General features: G+C 42.0%; 2 protein-coding genes across 9 annotated transcripts in view; both read right to left on the minus strand.

Annotated features, from left to right (window-relative positions):
- The window catches only part of LOC307033992 (gamma-aminobutyric acid receptor subunit gamma-3-like), a 111,331-nt gene extending 107,064 nt beyond the window's left edge, over positions 1-4,267 (minus strand). Inside the window, 3 exon segments of the mRNA XM_079672653.1 lie at positions 3,608-3,762; positions 4,085-4,159; positions 4,161-4,267. Coding sequence (XP_079528779.1) covers positions 3,608-3,762; positions 4,085-4,159; positions 4,161-4,258 — 328 coding nt within the window. The 5' untranslated portion in view covers positions 4,259-4,267.
- A 1,368-nt stretch (positions 4,268-5,635) lies between these two features.
- The window catches only part of LOC307033985 (gamma-aminobutyric acid receptor subunit alpha-5-like), a 97,166-nt gene continuing 82,777 nt past the window's right edge, over positions 5,636-20,024 (minus strand). For 7 of the 8 annotated variants that reach the window (XM_079672637.1, XM_079672640.1, XM_079672638.1 and 4 more), the window contains 5 exons: positions 16,706-16,849; positions 10,482-10,634; positions 10,092-10,303; positions 9,212-9,504; positions 5,636-8,974 (listed from right to left, as the gene is read on the minus strand). In XM_079672637.1, coding sequence (XP_079528763.1) covers positions 8,962-8,974; positions 9,212-9,504; positions 10,092-10,303; positions 10,482-10,634; positions 16,706-16,849 — 815 coding nt within the window. In that variant the 3' untranslated portion in view covers positions 5,636-8,961. The remainder of the gene's footprint in view (positions 8,975-9,211; positions 9,505-10,091; positions 10,304-10,481; positions 10,635-16,705; positions 16,850-20,024) is intronic. The other variant, XR_013806738.1, reaches the window with a different exon arrangement.

Below are 20,024 nucleotides of genomic sequence, written 5' to 3' on the forward strand. Positions count from 1 at the left end.
AAAAGTATTGAAAAAGTGAAGCAAGGGGTTGATATTTTTTCTTTTTCAGCTTTGACTTGAATAGCAGGTACTAGAGCAAAATTCTACTTCACGTCACTTCTCTGCAAAAGAAAAACCTTTTAGAACATTTTAGCACATAACGCTTCTGTATTTTGACTCATTTTACATCTAAAACTTCAACTCCAATTTGTCTTACTGAAGACTACAGATACTCATGGGGCTATACTTAGATAACAAATGAAATATTGAGGAGGTGAGAGTGTCGCAAAGTGCAGATCCTACTTATCTAATTGTATGAAATACATATATTTTAACCCGATTGTACGCATTGGTGTCATTCTTTAAACTATGACCGTTTCCCAACACAATATGTTGGTGTGTTTGGTTGTTTCGCATATTTAAACCTGCATGTTTTGAAACATCAAGACAACTTGTACTGCAAATTCCTAACATGCTCATGTTATAAATCTTAACATGTTTTCATTAAAAGGTCATTTTTTTCCTCTTCCAAGCTGGAGGGAAAATCCTTAACATTTTGCTGTGTTATGGTTGCAGTGAGAGAACAATCTTCCTGTGGTAACTACGACGTTTATCCCAAATTATGGACCGATAACGAGACCTTTTATCACCTGAATAAGTGCATAAGGCTGCCCTAAATTGGGGCAAAATGTCCCCGGGAGAGCATGCCCCTGGAGCCCCCTATGTTTAGGCAGAATCCCCGGATGTTCACAACATCTGGAGCCACAAGCCAAAACACAGCAAGACTACCATCACTAGTAACAGGAAAGAAGGAGTGACAAGCTGCTAAATGAGCTGCACACACTGCTGTTTGGCACTCCCAATGGAAAGTATAGACAATTGATGGCTCCACACACACTGTCCAAACAACTACTTCCTCAATTAAACTCAATGGTACTCACCGCGTACAGAAGATGAAGCACAAGTGAAGGGACAGTCAACACAACACATCCCGGAAAAGAGAAAATGAAAAATAATTTTTTTACAGTAGCGTTAATGTTCTCAATCATGGCCTCAGACAGGTGGGGTTCTACAGAAATATAATCGCCACTTACTTCGTGAAATTGCAGTATTTTCGTGCGCCAAAGTCCACCTTCACCTTCGCTCGTTGTCAAAATATTTGAGGAAAGTCGTTTTATTTCACTAAAGTGCAACTGTTAGCTAACTTTCCTAGCGCTAGCAAACAAACACGTGTCTCTCGCCGGCGCACCTGCTCTGGCTGCCCAATCAAAAGAGGGGTCACCTGATCAATTTACGTGAATACAGTTACGGGCAGCCGCGCATGCGCACTGGTCTTCTGTACCTCGTGGATTGAGCTACATGTATTAAATGGGGGAAAACAATTCAACTAAATAAGGAGCACATATATTTGTTTGTTTGTTTGTTTTGCTAGTATGAGTGGGGATTCAATATTATTTGATGACAACCGTTTTTCAATCAACTTTGTCGTTATTTAAACCCCTAATCAGTCGGTAAAAACACAACATACAAAATGTATACTCCAGCATTTAGGTAATAAGAAGTGAGAAAAATGTTACTGCAGGAGCTTCAGGACATAAAACAAGTATAACATCTAAAAAAGTGAAGTCACAAACAGTCATTATTTCAAAATGAAAAGTAGAGCAACCCCAAAATAGTATAAACTATTCCTAATATTTATAAGAGCTCATTGCTGATTGTAAATATGCAAAATTCCAAATGCAGGGGAAATAAATAATAGTCAGAAGTACATTGAATTATATAGAATAAAGCCAATATAATTGTCTTTATCCCAAGGCTGTCCAACATTTAGAGCTTTCACTCTAAAGACTGGCTTGACTGGAAGCAGTAACAATAAACGAGCCCTTCAGTCAGAACACTCTGGGGATCTAACCAGTAACCATTTGATTAGCGTTCGGCCTCCCCGAAGAGGAACAGACCTCCTCGCAGAGCCTCGGGGAGTTTTGATTGCAGAGTACGAATGGTATGAGTGCAATCAGAGAATGATTTGGACTCTAGCTGCCTCCCTGAACCTCTCTCACACCGCTGTTCAATACGACCAACCTGCAATCGCCAGGAGGGGTTTGAGAGAGAAGAATATCCACCACTATATTTTCCTTGATGGGTAAAAACTAGTACAAGACGGAGGCAAATGTCAAAGATCAATGAAAACCGTGTCATTTAGAAATGTCTCCTTTCAAAGAGCTAGTATAAAAAGCTCTTATTAGGATGCATGTGTTTTTTTTGGACGTGCAGTCAGTCAACATGTCTATAACCCTGGGCCTTAGGATCTCTTTTTAAGCATTTCTTTGGAACATTTGTCCTCTTACAAACTTGTCCATTGACGGATGTTTCATACTTGAACTAAACTTGAATGATTGAGATCCTAGCTCAAAGTATTTCCTTCCAGAAACCTACAGTAGGATTTATTTTGCTTCCCATTTGAACTTTCAGAAGCATCTCAAGTCAGTCAATCAGTCAGAAAATTGCCAAAATGTATCCCCTGTTATCTCTGCAACAGCTAGTTCAACATTTCCACCATTTTGTCTATTGGCTGTTACAATGCATTTTAATTCTTCTAGATGCCATTGCAACTCTACATCTGTTCAAAATTCTCCTGCAGGATCATTTATACCCTGTTTCCCTAGCCCTGGCTTCATTCGCTTTTGAATTTAGACACATTTTAATACCTAATTAGGCAGTGATTCACATTTGGAGTCACCATGTATCTTTGACTTGATGATGTCCGACAGATCCAACAGGTCACTCTCAGTTCAGGACTCGAGGTAAACAAGCATATCAACAAAGTCTGTAGAGGGTTTTAAATGTCCAAAAACGACTTATTCTCCAAGGACTTCAATTGATACTGATTTGTTGACCATTTTTGCCCAAATTTGTCGTATTATAATGCTTCCATCCTCTTTTTCTAAGTATGTAACGCTGGTTTTGAACCTGTTTCCTGCCAATATGCTTAGGTCCATTTCTTAAATGTGAGGATTTGCTGACTTTCTTTGCCATTTCTTTTTTTACTTAAGCCTATTATGTTTGTCCTTGGAATTTGGAATACATATTTTTGAAAATAATCAGCAGATGATTTGATACTTAAAATATTAGTCAGGTTGAGTCATAGTTTCTGTATAACCCCAAACTGACACCACCTGCCAACAAACTGATTGCCTGGGGTCATAAATACAAACTCATGCTGTGCAAGCAATCATTGCTGAAAAACGTACAGAACTTCTAAATCCAAGTAGACATCCCAAAGTGTCCAAACATACCAAATATGGCCGCCTGTGTTTGAAGAAAATGTGCATAAAATGATGGACAAGACAAGCAGAAAATCCCCATTTGATGGTATGATACAGCCGTATGAAGCCTTGGGTGTATATATTCCGCTTAAAGCTTCAATGAAGATCTGGAACAAGCAACATAAGAGACTTTTAAACAGCCTTTAAATGGGGACAGACCCCTAACCAGTGTTGCAGCGTCACTGGTTTCAGCCCCATGGACAGCTCCCAGCCAATAACAACCAGCTCGTTGGACAGCGCCCCTCACACTGAAGTTTCCTTTTCCCACGAGCTTTAAAGTCTGTAATAAGATCCAGCCTCACCTCCAATATCCGGCCGCAGCGTCTTGTCATAATCCTTGAGCAAATTGTTGAGAATAAGTGTGGCATCCTCCTGGTGCGACCTGGGCACCAGCATTTGAGTGACAGTGGTATCGTTTGGATCTTCATCGTCGTCGCCATATTCCAATAGATCACAACTAAAGGGGGTGAAAAACAAGAGGTGTTGGTGGGGGTCGTTAGTAACCTATAAATTATGTCACTAAAAAAAAAACTTTGTCGCAGCCTTAATGATGAACATTGCCTTTAATTTGAGTTTAAAATGAATCACACTGTGTATTAGGGGCACAGCAGTGTGTGTGTGTGAGTGTGTGTGTGTGTGAGTGTGTGTGTGTGCGGGGAAAGCCCTTAGAATCAAATATGATTATCCACACTCATTCACACTGAAAAATGCGTAATTGCCATAATGCCATGAACTTTTAAAGCTTCCTGTTGATCATGCACATGTAAAATCCGACTCACCGAGCACCCTGAGCGACAAGTATGAAGAGGATGAGCCCAAACTTGATTGTCATTTTCCCAGGCGCGGATCCCCTCTAACACAGAAACGGGTGGACGGAGATCCCGGCGCTGCTGCTGCTGCTGTGCCCGTACAGTAGGTGTGTGACCATCAATCCGTGCTCTGAACTTCCTCATCCGCCCACACACTTTCTCCTGCGTGTCATCTGCGACCACACAGCGGTCTCTCCCCCCCTAACCCTCTCTCCAGCCCTCCAAATCCTCCGCGCGCAGGGTTTCCTCCGGGACGCGCCCGGCGATCAATCAATCTGATCAGTCCAGCGGAGGAGCGGAATGGACGGGATCCAGCAGCGCCCTCCTCCCTCTTTGGGCTCCAGAGTCTGGGTGATGGTGTCTGAAGCTGCTGGAGGGGGGGGATCCTGTGTGACTCATAACCGTGCATACATACCTGGGCCACAATTGCATTATGAGAATTGAAAAGCAATTTTTATTTATTTTTTGAAGCTGCGTCATGATCAAAATATGTCATTTCTGCACATAAATACCAATATGTGTTTGGGAATTATTGTATTTAATTAGGTGCTGAAATCCCGAATGTACATTATATATACATTCAAATATTATAAATACGATTTTAAAGTAGGATATTCTGCACCATGATGACAACAAAAGGAGCATTAAGTCATCCAAAAAGACCCAGGAGGATTTGAGTTTCAGTGACCGTGCACTTGTTTTGTTGATATTGATGTTGGCATCTGTAGGTCACACGTCTGTTTACATAGAGCAGAGGCACAGCTCGCCCTCCCCCGCACTCACAATAACATGTATGGATGTTCTGAATAGACGCACAACTCATAGGACATCTCAGCGTTCAGCCTGCAGAAGTTGAGAAGCGTCTGAAACACAAAGAGAGGCTTCACTGCCCCCTGGTGGAGGAAAAGAAGAGAGGTAAACAGGCAGGGGGGATTATATTTACATTGCAACCGGTGGTAGACCCTCCTGACCTGCACAAATAACCCACAACTTGTCATTATTGTACAAAAGTAGTGAAACATTAACTCGGTAAAACAAGCATTGCTTTTCAACATATATAGAAAAGGAGAAGCATTTAGTTTGGGTTATTTTGTAAAATATTGGATACTTTTACAACTTTAATACAGTACATGTACCTCACAAGTGTGCATCAATGCAGTACTTATTATAGATGTACTTCCAAACACTGCCTTTATCAACTCCATATGACCTCAAAAAGAAACTACAATACATGACAAGATGTCTACTGTCTTTGTGTCTTAATTTAATCTAAGAAGTAAATCACTTTCATCAATAAAAAGTTGTTGTTCATCAAACACAGTGACAAAAATAACCAGCGCTTTAGAAACTGAAATGAGAAGAAGGGAGACAGATGTGTGATAATTGGGATTGGTGCATCCAGCTATATGTTCATAAAGCACTTGGACATCAACAGGGGATCAGCTAAGATGCAGTCAATAAGTGCAGCTATAATCAGGATTGAAACGTCTATATGCCCCGTGCTTAATAATCAAAGCCATCTTTGCTCATCCTTTTTATTCCATCATTTTAAGTATAATACATAAAACAAATACAGTACATAAACAAAGAATTAGTAACACAAATACTCTGTTAAGCCCAGCTATAGCTACAATGGCTTTGCTGCATTTTTGCAAATCAAAATTAAGCAAATATCTCAGTTTAATGGCTGCCCCGAAAACAAGAATTAAAAGGTGTTTGTCGATGCTCAAAAGCATCAGGAACTTCATGCATGTGTCCTGGGACAAACAGGAAGTCTTTAAGAATAATCACTGTGGCAAGAGACCCAAGTTCAAAACTTCAGTCTGCTTCACAGCCCATGAGCTAGCTTTGGATAAAGTACACATAATCAATCCTAAATTTGTCCCGAACACGCACCAGCCACAGCTGTCCAGACACTGCGGAGAGAAAAACAAGCATTTGTCATCGGCTGGGGCTTAAATTGGAGTGAAGCGCTTTGCTGTAAGGGGCCCCCCTGAACGGGCGAAAGTAACTTAAGCGGAACTAAATCCCTTTTCTAACAGATGTATGGCAGATGAGTCTGTCACAGTGGCTGAAGGAAGGAAGGAGGGGGGGGCAATCGTTTCTTGGCGGCAATAGAGAAGAGAGGTTTAATGGATGGACGACTGGGGGCACTCATTTCTTCAATGGTGTGTTTATGGACAGAACTACCAGCGGTCTATTTATGAAAATAACCTTAAAGTTTGGTATAAAAGGGAGGAATCCAGCTGGTGTCGGTGGTCCAGCTGTTTAGTTTGAAGGCCATGCTACCATGTGCTCTGCTAACAATGCTGCCCTCAGATGGAAGTCTTAAGGGAGTCTGTACACAATATGTTGTCATTAAAGGAGGACGATTAACAAAACTGTCTGGGTCTAGAAGCCACTGAGGTTCACAATTTAGCAAACTAGCGAGCAGGTGACGATGCAGGACATGAAAAGGACTAAAAAGGAAAGAAGATGAGGCTTTTACGAATCTCAACAACAAGACATATTGGCTTTTATGACTCAAAATATATTATATTAAATTATAATTCAACTAAAAATGAACTTCTTTTGCCTCCACCATTGCACGTTAGACACGACCCCATTTTAAAGCAGCATTTGGCGCAAACATGTAACAATAATAATGCTAACACACTTACGCTAAGCAGGTAAATGTACCTTTTTAGCTGTAAGCATGCTAACGTTAGCTAATGAACAATCAGTTGGCACAGGAAGTACAGCTAAGGCTGATGGGAATGTTTGAGTGTTGGACAGACCAATGTTGCCTAAAGACACTTACATGATTAGGGACCAGAATGCTTATTACATTTCATTTCCTTTGGTAATATAACTCCTACTAAGGCTGAGTCAGCTGAGATCCAGCAGCTGTAGAGGAGTTCAGCTCGGACAAAACGAAGCTTCAGAAACAAAGGGGACAATAGCATCTTGATAATGTTTAAGAAGAGGAGTTTTTCTTTGACACTGCTGCTGAAACAAAGCCACCCACTGAGCATCGGACGCACAGCAACACCTTTAGATTGACATGAGATTCAACACGAACCAGCACAAAAACACTACAGGAAATATGCCGCACAAAGTAAAGACAAAAGAGCTAATGATAGAAACTGTAGGTCCCAATTTCACAAAGCGAAGCAGGTACAGAAGCAGCTGTTTTTTTTTTTTTTTTGAACCAAGCCATTGACAATGCGCCCTCCACGGTTTGAAATCCACGAGATTTAAGACGGAGGCAACTCTTCTGCACGGAGCAAAGGTCCTTTTGTTCCTGAGTTTGTCTCACCATAGTCCAACAAGACGCACAAACAGGATGTGCTATGGTGGGCTCGAGCCAAAATGCCGTAATGTGTGCTTCCTTTAAATGTAGACAAATGAAGGTTCAAAGATCAAAAGCAGAGTTGGAACAGATGTGAGCTCCTCTACAAGCAACACGAAGAAAACTATCTCAGACACGCCAACATTAAGAAAGATATCAGACGGAAACAACTTCAGACATTTTTTTTTTCTTGCAAATGCCTAAAACTCAAGAATCTAACATTATCTTTTTTGCATCAAAGCAACATGGAAAACTAAAGGTTTATTTACATGATTCCCTCAGATGAAGTTCGAAGCATGGTCACACCCTTTTTTTTTAAATCAGCAGAAAAGGCTTCAAATCTATTTAGACAAAATACAAGAAACTCAGATATCGTAGCTGCAAAGTTTAGCAAATCGTTGTGTTTTCTATGTGAGCAGTAGAAAGCATAACAAGTGTATGAGGATGAGACTCCATCAATATTCTTTTTTCTTTTTTTTACCACACATGGAGGTCCAGCTAAATGTCTTTTGAATTGTTTGTGTATTTTTAGCTCGATTTACCCAGAAATCATGTCCTTCTTAAAGGGATAGTTCGGATATTTTGAAGTGTGGTTGTATGACATACTTATTTCTGTATTTGTAACGTAATCATTTACACCTCATATTGAAAACTCACTGTAAGTTTGCTCTGTGCGAAGTCGAAACTAGACTCCGGCCCCTGGAGCTCGCCGTCATTCTGCCGAAGCCAGATGCACGCCTAAATAAGGGTTTGCATCCAGGTCATCTCACTCAACGAGAGTCTCCAAACTGTCCCTCGGCTGATTTGAATGTGACACACTCTGCGTTTCGAGCACTGGTCTCTCAACTGTGAATATTAGTTTCCTAGCTGAGTGACCCACGCTCAAAACTCAGTTAAAGCACAAATATCCAATCCTAAAATGTGTCCTGAACAGGAAGTGGGCCAAAGAAGTTTCTCTTCAACTCTTGTTGGCACGCTGCCCCTGCAAAATTATTTATGAATGAAGAAGTCATTTAAAAACCCCAGCGATGTTATATTTCAAATACATTTTTTTTTATCACCTTCAGGTAGCATTCCATTCTTTCTCCGTTTTTCTTTCCACTGGGACTCCAGCTGCCAACTCTTTCAGGAAAGCAGACCTGCAGCAGGAGGCTTTGTATCTTCAAGTAAAGATCTACAAAGACACACACAAGCACCTACTGCAATAGGAGAAAACATGTCAAAGGTTTGTAAAGAAAAAGAGAGACTTCAAACTAAATTATTAATGCACCGTCAGCATTCATCTCAAGAGCTGTTCAGACTCAAACGCATGGGGTTCTCTTCTCCAAAGCACTTCAAGCCTCCACAGTCAGAATATGTTGAAAAACTGCTGCGTTGGTTTCCTTTAAAACCTCCATGAAGAGTCCTTCGAGCGGTGATTGACATATACATGGTCGGTATTCAAGACAAAGACGAGTCCATGGTTTCCTTTTGAGCGTCATGCAAAGAGAAGCGAGGCAGTCGCTCTCTCGAAGTCTTAGGAGCAGTTTCTTTTAGGCCATGAAATAAGAGAAAACAGAAAGGGATTCAGTTGCAGCCTTGCGTCCAATCAGAGTGCTTGAATAAGATAGTTGAGTATAGTTTTTGTTCTTCAAGCGCACACATTTGTTTTTTATTCTATTACTTTTGTCCCTTTTTTTTTTTTAGTCCACCCACTCTCAAACTTAATCCCTTACACACACACACACACACACACACACACACACACACACACAAAAAGAGATTACGTGGACGTGGACGTGACCGTCACCGATTCTCTGTTGAGGTACGTGGCCCAGTACACCAGGTTGAAGGTTCCAAAGAGGACGGGAAACACTATCCGAGACATCTTGTCGATCTTGCTCACGCTGTTATACGTCTTCTTGGGGTCCACCATCTTGATCTCGGAGGCGCGGAGCTGCACCGACGTGGTGTTGGAAATGGTGGAGATGGACACGTCCTTGGTGAGGTTCGGGGTGTAGTTGACCCCCGCTGAACAGATGTTATTGGGCTTCTTGGAGAGAACCATGGGGTCTCGTTTCTGCAGCGGGACAAGACACAAGTCAAAGTCAACTTTATTGTCAATGTTTCACTTGGTGTGTACAGAGAGATCGAAATACCGTGTCCCATCATGCCCAATACAAAAACAAAAACAAATATGTATATCCTATATATACACAAACAGACACATTTGAACATTTGCACAACAATCAATATATACAAAATAACAGTCACTTCAGGGAGGGGTGGATTAACACAGTGGTGGGATAATCAATGTGTTTCATTCGGTCTGTAGTGATTTCACACATGGGACACCTTTTGGTTAAAAGCGGGGGTGCTGTGTGATTAAATTTCACCCAGGTAGCCGTCTGATTTTGATTCAAACTGATTGCAGGTTTATGTTTAATGACAGCCTCTCTGCTCTTATTAACAGAACAGCGTAGCATGAGTTCTAACACCTATGAACACACATTATAGTTGAATATTAAAAGGGCTGTAAGAACATTTTTATGTTTAAAAGAAAGCCGAATTAGACAGTATGAAGTTGACTCTTGATCGTGTTCTGGTATTAGACTTTTGAATGGCCTTTTGCACCTAAATATCTCACGTGACACCCTGAAGCTGTACCTTCGGGTGCTGAGCTTCCAGAGCCTTCTTGCCGTCCCAGGCCCAGCTCCTTTTGGTGAAGTAGTTGACCGTGGCGAACTCGATGAGGGCGGAGAAGACGAAGGCGTAGCACACGGCGATGAACCAGTCCATGGCGGTGGCGTAGGCGACTTTAGGGAGAGAGTTCCTGGCGCTGATGCTGAGGGTGGTCATCGTCAGCACTGTGGTCACCCCTGGGTGCAAACACAAGTAATGACAGGTTTAATATTCAGTTTCACTCAGAGGTGGGCGCTTTAATAACTCTTAACTGCCACCTACTGCTGCTCAGTGGCGGACAATTATCCTCCCTCATGTGAATATATCAGGGACACATTAAACGTTACCAAACAAATGAGTAAGTCAGTCACTCACCGAAGACAGTCCTGGCAGGAACTGATTCTCTGTTGAGCCAGAATGACACCTGGGACAGGATTACGGTCATGAAACACGGCATGTACGTCTGGATGACAAAATATCCAATTTTCCTTTTCAGGAAGAAGTGGGCCATCATCACTGTGTACTGTCCTGAGGGGAGGCGAGGAAATAACAAGGACATGAGGTTAGAATGGGGACAATAAAAAAGACGGCAGGGTAAATGTTGTTTGAGGAATTATTAATATGTGATTTGACCTCCTTACAGCACCACAGGTGTCAGGTTAACACACAGGACACCATAATCATTACAGGCTACATTTCCTTTTATGAACACAAATTTGACAGCTTTAAAAGTGGCCATAACATCTTATCGCCCAACTAATGTGTCCCTCCCCCTGCCTGCTATTTCATTTTGTAATAATTGGTGCAAACGGCGAGAATAGGGAACCATGCGGAGGTGAATGAAAGATGGGTGAAAGAGAACATTTCATATTCAGGCTTCAAATCCATTCGAAAGAAATACGTTAATTATTGCGAGGACTTGACAGTAGATTATTATTCAGTTGATGTTCGGGATTTGACAATGGAGGTAAATCCAGAGAAAGTGTAGAGAGATAGAAAGAGAGGCAAGGGAGGGAGGGAGGACAATATTCAGTTAAACAAGTGAAGATTGCATTTGAGGCTTTAAAAAAAAAAAATCCTCTCGCCAGCAGGCGCTGCCGAACTATGAAAAAAACCCAACGACTATATTCCACACACTGTGTACACACACACACACACACACACACACACACACACACACACACACACACACACACACACACACACACACACACACACACACACACACACACACACACACACACACACACACACACACACACACACACACACACACACACACACACACACACACACACACACACACACACACACACACACACACACACACACACACACACACACACACACACACACACACACACACACACGGCTTTCTCCAGGCAAAATCGGATTTTTGAACCTCCCTAATCCCTGGTTACAATCTGCATCCTGCCATCAGTGAGAGAAAGAGAGAGAGGGGGGGTGAGGAGGGGTGAGGCTTCCTGTCCCGGGATCCTCATAGAGCCCATAGTCACGCCCTCCCAATCCCGGCAGCAACACGCACACACACACATACACACACAGACACACATGAAGCATGATTTCCAACTGCTGATACATACACACACACACACACACACACACACAGAGCCACGGAGAGGGACACTCGCCGCTGCTAATCACTGGTGGGATGGAGGGGGGCTAACGGAGTGTGGACATTTTATTTAAATACTTTTTGTTGTTTGACAGCTGTCTGTGGAATAATGGTGAAGCGTTCTTGATGGGGGTAGAAGAACTCAGAAAATGTACCGAGGCTTAAACTAAAACGAGAGGTAAATATCTGCAAAGCTTATCCCAGCCATGCCGCAGTCAGGAGGTCCCAAACACCGGTGGTTCTGAGTGAGACCCCATCACCTGGGCCCTCTGACGCCCTCATGACTCCAGGCTGTCTGGATCACAGTGTCAACCTCTCCTATCGCCGGAAACATCCAGACACGTCCAGGCGTTGCCGACCTGGGACACCCCGGGGTGACCTTCGCCCTTGATGCATGGATCCCGACAGGACTGGGGGCAGAGGAATGAGGAGGAACATGTTCCTCTGGTGGATCTTACTGCTTTTCTCCCAAGGATTTGTATTTCCACACGTCCGAGGGGAACTTCCTTTCATCGCGGGGAACGATGCTGCCATGCTGGTCAACTGGTGAGTTTTTTAGAGCAGCATTTTGCCCTGAAGGGTAAACCAGAGACGTCCAAACTAGAGATAATCCTCTAGGAAATGAGCTAAAATAATCCACAGCATATACTCTTTAAAGCCCCGACACACCGCAATATAGCACGTCTTATCCACTTTGGAGCCGGGAGTTATTTTAAGGAGGATATTGGTGTGTGTGAGTGAGAGCAGAAGTCATATCCCCAAAGATGTCTTCAAAGAGAAACCTGTGTGATAATCTCTTCATGTCCTCAAACGGGAGTGTGGTCTAAGATTAGAGCTGCTAATTAAAGGCTCTGAACTGCACATGCAAACAATATTTCCAGCTATACACGAAGGTCTCAAGATTTATTATCCAGGAATAACTAAACAGACTATCTTATTAAAGCCTTGCCGTTAGAGCGAGCAGAGGAACAGCGAGGAAGGCCAGGCGAGCTTTAACTTTTGACTGGCTGTTTTGAATGTCAGGTTTACAAGTGCTTCATTACTTTGTCTAGACTGAATTAACAGCAGGGGGGCTTCCAGACCTATTTTAATCAGGCGAGGGAACAATAGTTAACTCCATGTGACTTTAATCAGAGCAACAGACTGCAGCATTTGAGACGTTTAATGACCATTGCCAGACCTTCTTGACAATGCATCAGAACGTCATGTAGCAGGTACATGCAGTACAAAAAACTTTAAGAAGTTGATGCTAAAGTTGCAAAAATAGCTTCAGATTTTGAAAACATGCCAGCTGTGATTCCCACCTCCAGTAACAGTTGTCAGGTGAATCCAAGCTGGATTTATTCCATTTATAGCATGTTAGCATGTTGCTAAGAGTGTCATGTTTGCTCTGTGGAAGTTCTGAGCAAGAGAGTGAAACGCAAAGAGAGAGTAAATGAACCAACTGGTCTGAGCGTGACCCCTGAGCCCAAACTCATCAGCACTCCCTCCTCTGATTTGGACGCCCTCCAGACAGCTCGGAGCTCCATGAATGATGATTTACCGCCTTTAGTCCTTCGGGTAAAAGGAATTCACAGATAATGTTTCGTTGTTCTTGTAATAATCAGAACACCAGACGGCGGTTTGATTGTTTAGGGGCGGAGACATACTGTAAAGTTAACTGTAAGATGTATACATTCCTGTAAAAGGATCTGGACTATTCATGACATGTGGAAGTTAAAGGTGCTTTTCTAAAGAAAGAGAAAGGAAATTTCAAATCTTTGCTCCATTACTCGTAAAAAAGGAAGTAGCAGTTGGTGGCTTTAAGCGATGTCACTGGAGGCCAAAACTGGTCAAATTATGCTTAAGAATTGGCAACTTGTGATGGATTATTTGGACAACAATTGACGACAGAACATGGATAGCTTGCTTGCATGATTTAAAATATAGTGAGAATTGCATTTGCACGTGCTTCATGGAGGCCTCAAGTACAAACACAGTGCATTTCGGGGTACAATGCATGTTTATATGAATAGGTTGGTTTGTTTACAAAAAGTGCAGCTTGAATCTAATCTGCACTTCCCCTAAAAGTATTGATAGTAAATTATACATATATATTATTGCACACATCAGATCTGATTCAGTATTCTTGACGTTTCGTTTAGTATATTTATCTTTGACTTGTGTACATGTTGCGTGCAAAGATATTAAGGTATTCTCTAGTGTTGTTAATTTAATGTGTGATAAGACTTGCCAGATAAGCGGCTTTTTATTCTATCTTCTATCAAATATTCAACTAACTTATCCACATTTCAGCCCTGCATCCATGCAGGCAGCGAACCCGTTAACCCTTTGCTTAAAAGCAAAAGCAGGTTTCACAATAAATAAAAAAGCCAGGGGAAATCCACACTTTTATTAATGATTCTACTCGAGACTGAAGTGTATTACAGTTCCGTTTTACATAAGAGTATTAAGCAGATGCCTTTCAACGCCCCAACCCCCACTCACCCCCCCCCCTCCTTTACTCAAGCGTCAGAGCAAGGCCGTCCAATCCCAACATACACACACAGGTTTATTTTCCTGTCTTTGTGAGGCCCTAGCTTAAATGTTAAGTCCACTGAAATGTAACTTATTTCACGTTTTTAACTCTATCCAAACCCAGATAGACCTACATTAGAGGTCATGAACATGTCCCGACCTTTAGGATTTTGTTTTTACCATTATTGCCGGGTCATTCGGTGCCCGTGAGGATAAATGTACAAGAGCACTAACACACAGATACACTCAGCGACAGCCAACCAATCCCTCACTGATCTGTGATGTCATCTTCTTATGCAAAAGCTGATGGGTGGTTGGATGGGGGGATTAACCCTAGCTCTCAGGTCTCTCTCTAGCTGTGTGGGTGTGTGGTGTGTGTGTGTGTGTGTGTGTGTGTGTGTGTGTGTGTGTGTGTGTGTGTGTGTGTGTGTGTGTGTGTGTGTGTGTATGTGTATGTGTATGTGTATGTGTGTGTGTGTGTGTGTGTGTGTGTGTGTGTGTGTGTGTGTGTATGTGTGTGTGTATGTGTGTATGTGTATGTGTATGTGTGTGTGTGTGTGTGTGTGTGTGTGTGTGTGTGTGTGTGTGTGTGTGTGTGTGTATGTGTATGTGTGTGTGTGTGTGTGTGTGTGTGTGTGTGTGTGTGTGTGTGTGTGTGTGTGTGTGTGTGTGTGTGTGCTCGGGCTCATGCAGGGATAAGTGTTGTTTGACAGGGCTGTCCGGGCCTGTAGAGTAGACAGCTGGTCGTGTGAGGGATAGGCTACTCTCCTCCACTAGCCTCCACTCATTGACTCTGATCTCCTGATAATGTTTCCCACATTTACTCTCGGCCTCGCACGGCCATCTCCCCCTCGCAGCGTTTATCTTTTTCTAATCTAGAATTAGTTACATCACGTTATTCAGGGTTTTACACTTATCATGCACCACATACAGTATGGCAGGGACAAAGGTGGGCACAAACAAATTATGGATCTGGTTTAAGATGCGTTTGGAAAGTTAAAAGTCCAATAAAATCAATTCAAACCCAAACCCAGAATATAATGTCCCTCTCATTCCTATTTTACTTTGTTTCCGTTGATGATGGCACTCAATCCAAGGTACATGAAACCCCTGAGTCTGTAAAAGAAACTTAAAATCATCAAAATACTCTGAGTTTACAAAAAAAGAATGCTCTGACGGTTTTAATGTCACAACTCCCATAGCTCAGAAATGCACTTCCCATCGTTTTGTGCCCAACTCTGTAGCAGCATCGTCTACTTTAATTATTCAGGAGGAATGCATGTAATAATGTATGCTAACTGTACACACTACAAAACACTAACTCGTTTTATAAAGGCAGCTGTTTTTTATTTGATGTATTTATTACCCATTGTTATGACTATCTACTTCAGGGGTGTCAAACTCAATTTCATTGCGGACCACATTCGCATAAAGGTTGAACTCAAAGGGCCGGTTGTAACTATATAAATATATAATATATATATATATAAAATAATGTAAATTACATTATTGCCTCTGAATTGGACTATTATCGGATATCTTATTAATTAACTACGTCTGAAAGCAGAAGTCCAGGGCAAATAATTGCAAGTCTCTTCAGTGCGCATGTCACACAACGAGATGCATTGTGGGACATGTAGTTTATGGGCAACCTGCTTCTGTAAATCGGCATGTTACCGTATAATAAACTTATTATATTCTTTGCAAGCTCTTGCGGGGCCACATAAAATGAAGTCGCGGGCCGGGCCTTGAGTTTGACACCCCTGATCTACTTGAAGAAATAATTTAAAAAGAAAGTGTAACATGCACAAAAATAAACTCCAAAAATTCAGAAATATCTATAAGTTTCATCTTTACAAAAGGCTAAATCATTTGTCCCACAGAAGGGATGCAGCAAAGGAGCTCTATGTGGCAAAGGAGTGCAGATTTACAGAGCACCGAGTAAAAATGTGTATAAATTAATCTAAATCCACCCAGTTTCATTACATGTGGGCAAGTAGTGTTTATTTAACCCGTCTCACAGACACTAGCAGAGCGAGTCCCGTTTGATTTAGTGTCCCGTAATGTTGTCCTTATGTTTCGATTGGCTGCCAGAGACACTTCAGGATATTGGTCATTTTGTAACTATATATTTCAACCAAATGAAGAAATTGGACATTTTTAGTCATTGGATGTCCGGCGCGAACACTGATTAGTACATTTTAACGGTTTCTTCTGTGTTTTTATCGTTTTAAATCAATTTGGTTTGAAGCTCAATGACAAACTCCCAAGATCCCACACTGCTTCACATCATCATTTGTTTTGATTGCGAGACCTCTAGTGGAGGAACAATGACATATTGTGAGTTGAACCACTATCGAAGAACCATGTCAGTTCCTTCTCTTTGTGTGTATAGGCTATACAGATGGATCTTCATATCTATACATCCACACACACACACACCCACCTCTGCTTGTGTGTATGTTCTCTGTGCCGGCGGTTTGCCCGATGAGATGATACTGATTGAGTCTGGATCCGTCTTCAGCTACAACCACAGACTTAGCCGCTCCCTGAGTCCACGTGTAGACCACCTCGGACACCGGATAGGCATCTGAGAGACAGAAAGAGACGAAAGACATGAAGTTAGCTTACATTTTTTATTTATTTCACATTTCATTTGTAACACAGAAACATACAAAATGCAGATTGAACCCTGTCGTCTCTGATATAACATGCAGACGTCTGTGTGCGAGTCTTTCTAGCACTTTTTGATTAGACCGACGGCTTAAATCCAAAAACTAAATGTTGTCTGCATGCCTCCATGTGTGTGTGTGTGTGTGCGTGTGTGTGTGTGTGTGTGTGTGTGTGTGTGTGTGTGTGTGTGTGTGTGTGTGTGTGTGTGTGTGTGTGTGTGTGTGTGTGTGTGTGTGTGTGTGTGTGTGTGTGTGTGTGTGTGTGTGGGAGGATATTTGAGTGTATTTTTGTTTAAACCACACTTCTGGGTCAGAGGTGAGCTCCCCTGTCGGCAGGAACCAGGCCGAGTCAGATTAACTGAAAAGTGTTGCATCACACGCTGATGAAAAACAGAGCTGCAACTCTGAAGCTGCTTCCTCATTTATTCATGTTCAGACAGCGGACATCCATCTATCACCAGCCGCCCGCTGAGGCCTGCGACTCAGAAAGAGGGCAACTGTTTTTGGGTCTGAGACGGCACGTTTGTTGCTCTTTATCTGTTGTTGTTCAGCTGCAGATTCAATCATAGCTTAATAGAAAAGAGGATACTTTGTGTCATTGGTTTGTAGTGATTTTTGTCACGTTTCCAAATCAGCCTCATATCAAAGTGTTGACACGTATTAAGGATGGGAGCAGGGAGGAAGCAGGCTGTGAAAAGGAGAGGACGGCTGCTTTAGAAGATGCTTAATTGTTTATTTTCACTTAAAGGTGGGGTAGGTAAGTTTGAGAGACCGGCTTGAGATACACTTGTTGTTATATTCCATGGAATGCTCTTAACATCCCGATAGCAATGAATATCTGAAGAGCTTTGACAGAAAATCCATTAAAAAAAATGTCATCTGTGGAAGCCGTGGCGCTGTAAAAAGCACGACCAATCATCTGAGCCGGCCCGGCTAAAGTAACTGGATGGCCTACCTGCCTGTCAGCCTTCCATCTGTGCACAAACTTATCTCGTGCCCTCATTGGTCACGTGCGCGTTCGTGTGTGTTGGGGGAGGGGCTCTGTAAGGAAGAGGCAGATTTTTTCCGGCTGTGTATTTTCAAATTCTAGCGCACTCGAGCTGGTTTCTTCAAAATGACCTACCCCACCTTTAAGGCTGCTGCAAAGAAAGGAAAGCTATGATATCCTTTAACATGAAAATCACTGCTTTCAGTGTCACACATGCACGCAATCTGAAAAAAGTGTTGAATTTCTGTCGCTCAATGTCACAAAAGTTGGCGGGCATTAATGAAATCATAAGTCTATTTTTTATCCGTTTTCCGGCTTCAGTTTGACTAGTTTTCAGTTCATGGAAACCACCCTGGTGTGAAGTACACACTCATATCCATTTAGGACAAACCAAAGCTGCATAAAAACATCAGATTTGAACCTTTTTCCTGATTTTCACCGTTGCGTTGGCCTTGTGTAACAGCCGGGGTATTCCTGTCCTCCTGATAACATCTCCACTTCCTCTCGGTGCTCACTTGGCAGCTGTGCAGCGGAGAGGAGTGTGTGCAGAGTTTAAATGTAGGCACTGTGAGGCCAAAGGCTAGGGCCCTTAATTGTAGGGTAGTTAGATTGCAATGAGGGATTATTGGGGAATTTCATTACGCAATGGAAGAGCTAAAGACTTTGGCGGGAAAGGCGGTGCACCTGTGCCAACTTTTCAACAGGTCACGCTTAATGCTCCCGTCTTATGTGTGAGGCGAGCGGCTCCTCCAAACTCATCACTTCCTGTTCGGTGCGCTGCATTAAGACTAATGGAAATACATGCAGAGGATTCACCCACAGGTGTTTCTCCTAAACAACACAAGGTACCGATAAAAGTCTGTGTGACACACAAGGGAATTCAAGCATCCCAGTTAAATCAGATTTTAACTGAGTGTAATGAGAGCTGGACAATCAAAAATTACAGCTGCACTGATTATTAGATTGATTGCTTATTCCCAAAAATATTTTAATCATCAATTTACCGTTAAACCTCTGCTTCAAGTTCTATATCATATTATTGAATATCTCGTGGTTTTAGACGGAGAAAACCAGAAGGGATCAACATTGGTCGTCTTCCAAAATAAGCCAATTAAATCTATTTGCTTTGTTAAGGTTAGGAAAGTAAAAAGGATAGTAAAATCAATATTCTGTTATGTTTAAATCGAACTGTGCAGTTTGCTTAAATGAAAGAAAAGCAACAGTTGTCAATTAAGCCGGTGAAATTGGCTCGAAATGAGAAAAATAAGGCTTGTTGTCAACAATGGGGTCCATTACTCCAACAAGTGCAAAAGGTAACTTGAGGACAGCCTTGAGAAAGCAAATGGATGACATGTAGACTTTTAAGTGTCTATCAAGATTTTGGGACCTCATTAAGACCCCCTAAGTCAGGGGTGTCAAACTCAATTTCATCGCGGGCCACATCAGCATTATGGTTGCACTCAAAGGGCTGGTTGTTACTTTAAGACTATATAAAAATACATATATAAATATATCATATATATAAAATAATGTATTATTACTTTATTGCCTCTGCATTGGATTGTTATCGAATAGGTTAATAACTTCATAATTAAATACGTCTGAAAGCAGAAGTCTAGGAGAAATAATTGCAAGTCTCTTCAGTGAGAATGTCACAAAATGATTTAAAAAGAAAAGCCAAGTTCTGGAGGAAAAATATTTTTGAAATAAAAAGTAACATTTTGAAGAAAAAAAGGCAAATTCTGAGAAAAAAAGTCTAATTCTAGATGCATTGTGGGACATGTAGTTTATGGGCAATGTGCTTCTGTAAAGTGGCATGTAACCGTATAATAAAATTGTTATATTCTTTACACGCTCTTGTGGGGCCACATAAAATGAAGTCGCAGGCCGGATGTGGCCCCCGGGCCTTGAGTTTGACACCCCTGCCCTAAGTTCTGCACTGATGTCCTTGATTTAAAGATTCAACAACATGTCCTGGACCGCAGATTTATTCGTGTTTATACGAGTAATTCAGACATTGATATCGTGGAATATGAAAGACGGAGAGCCATCACAGAATGATTCAACACCACGTGTGTTCAGCGGATCATTGTGGGCTGAAGGAG

This window comes from Notothenia rossii (genome assembly GCF_949606895.1).
Source record: "Notothenia rossii genome assembly, chromosome: 3".
Classification (NCBI taxonomy): Eukaryota; Metazoa; Chordata; class Actinopteri; order Perciformes; family Nototheniidae; genus Notothenia; species Notothenia rossii.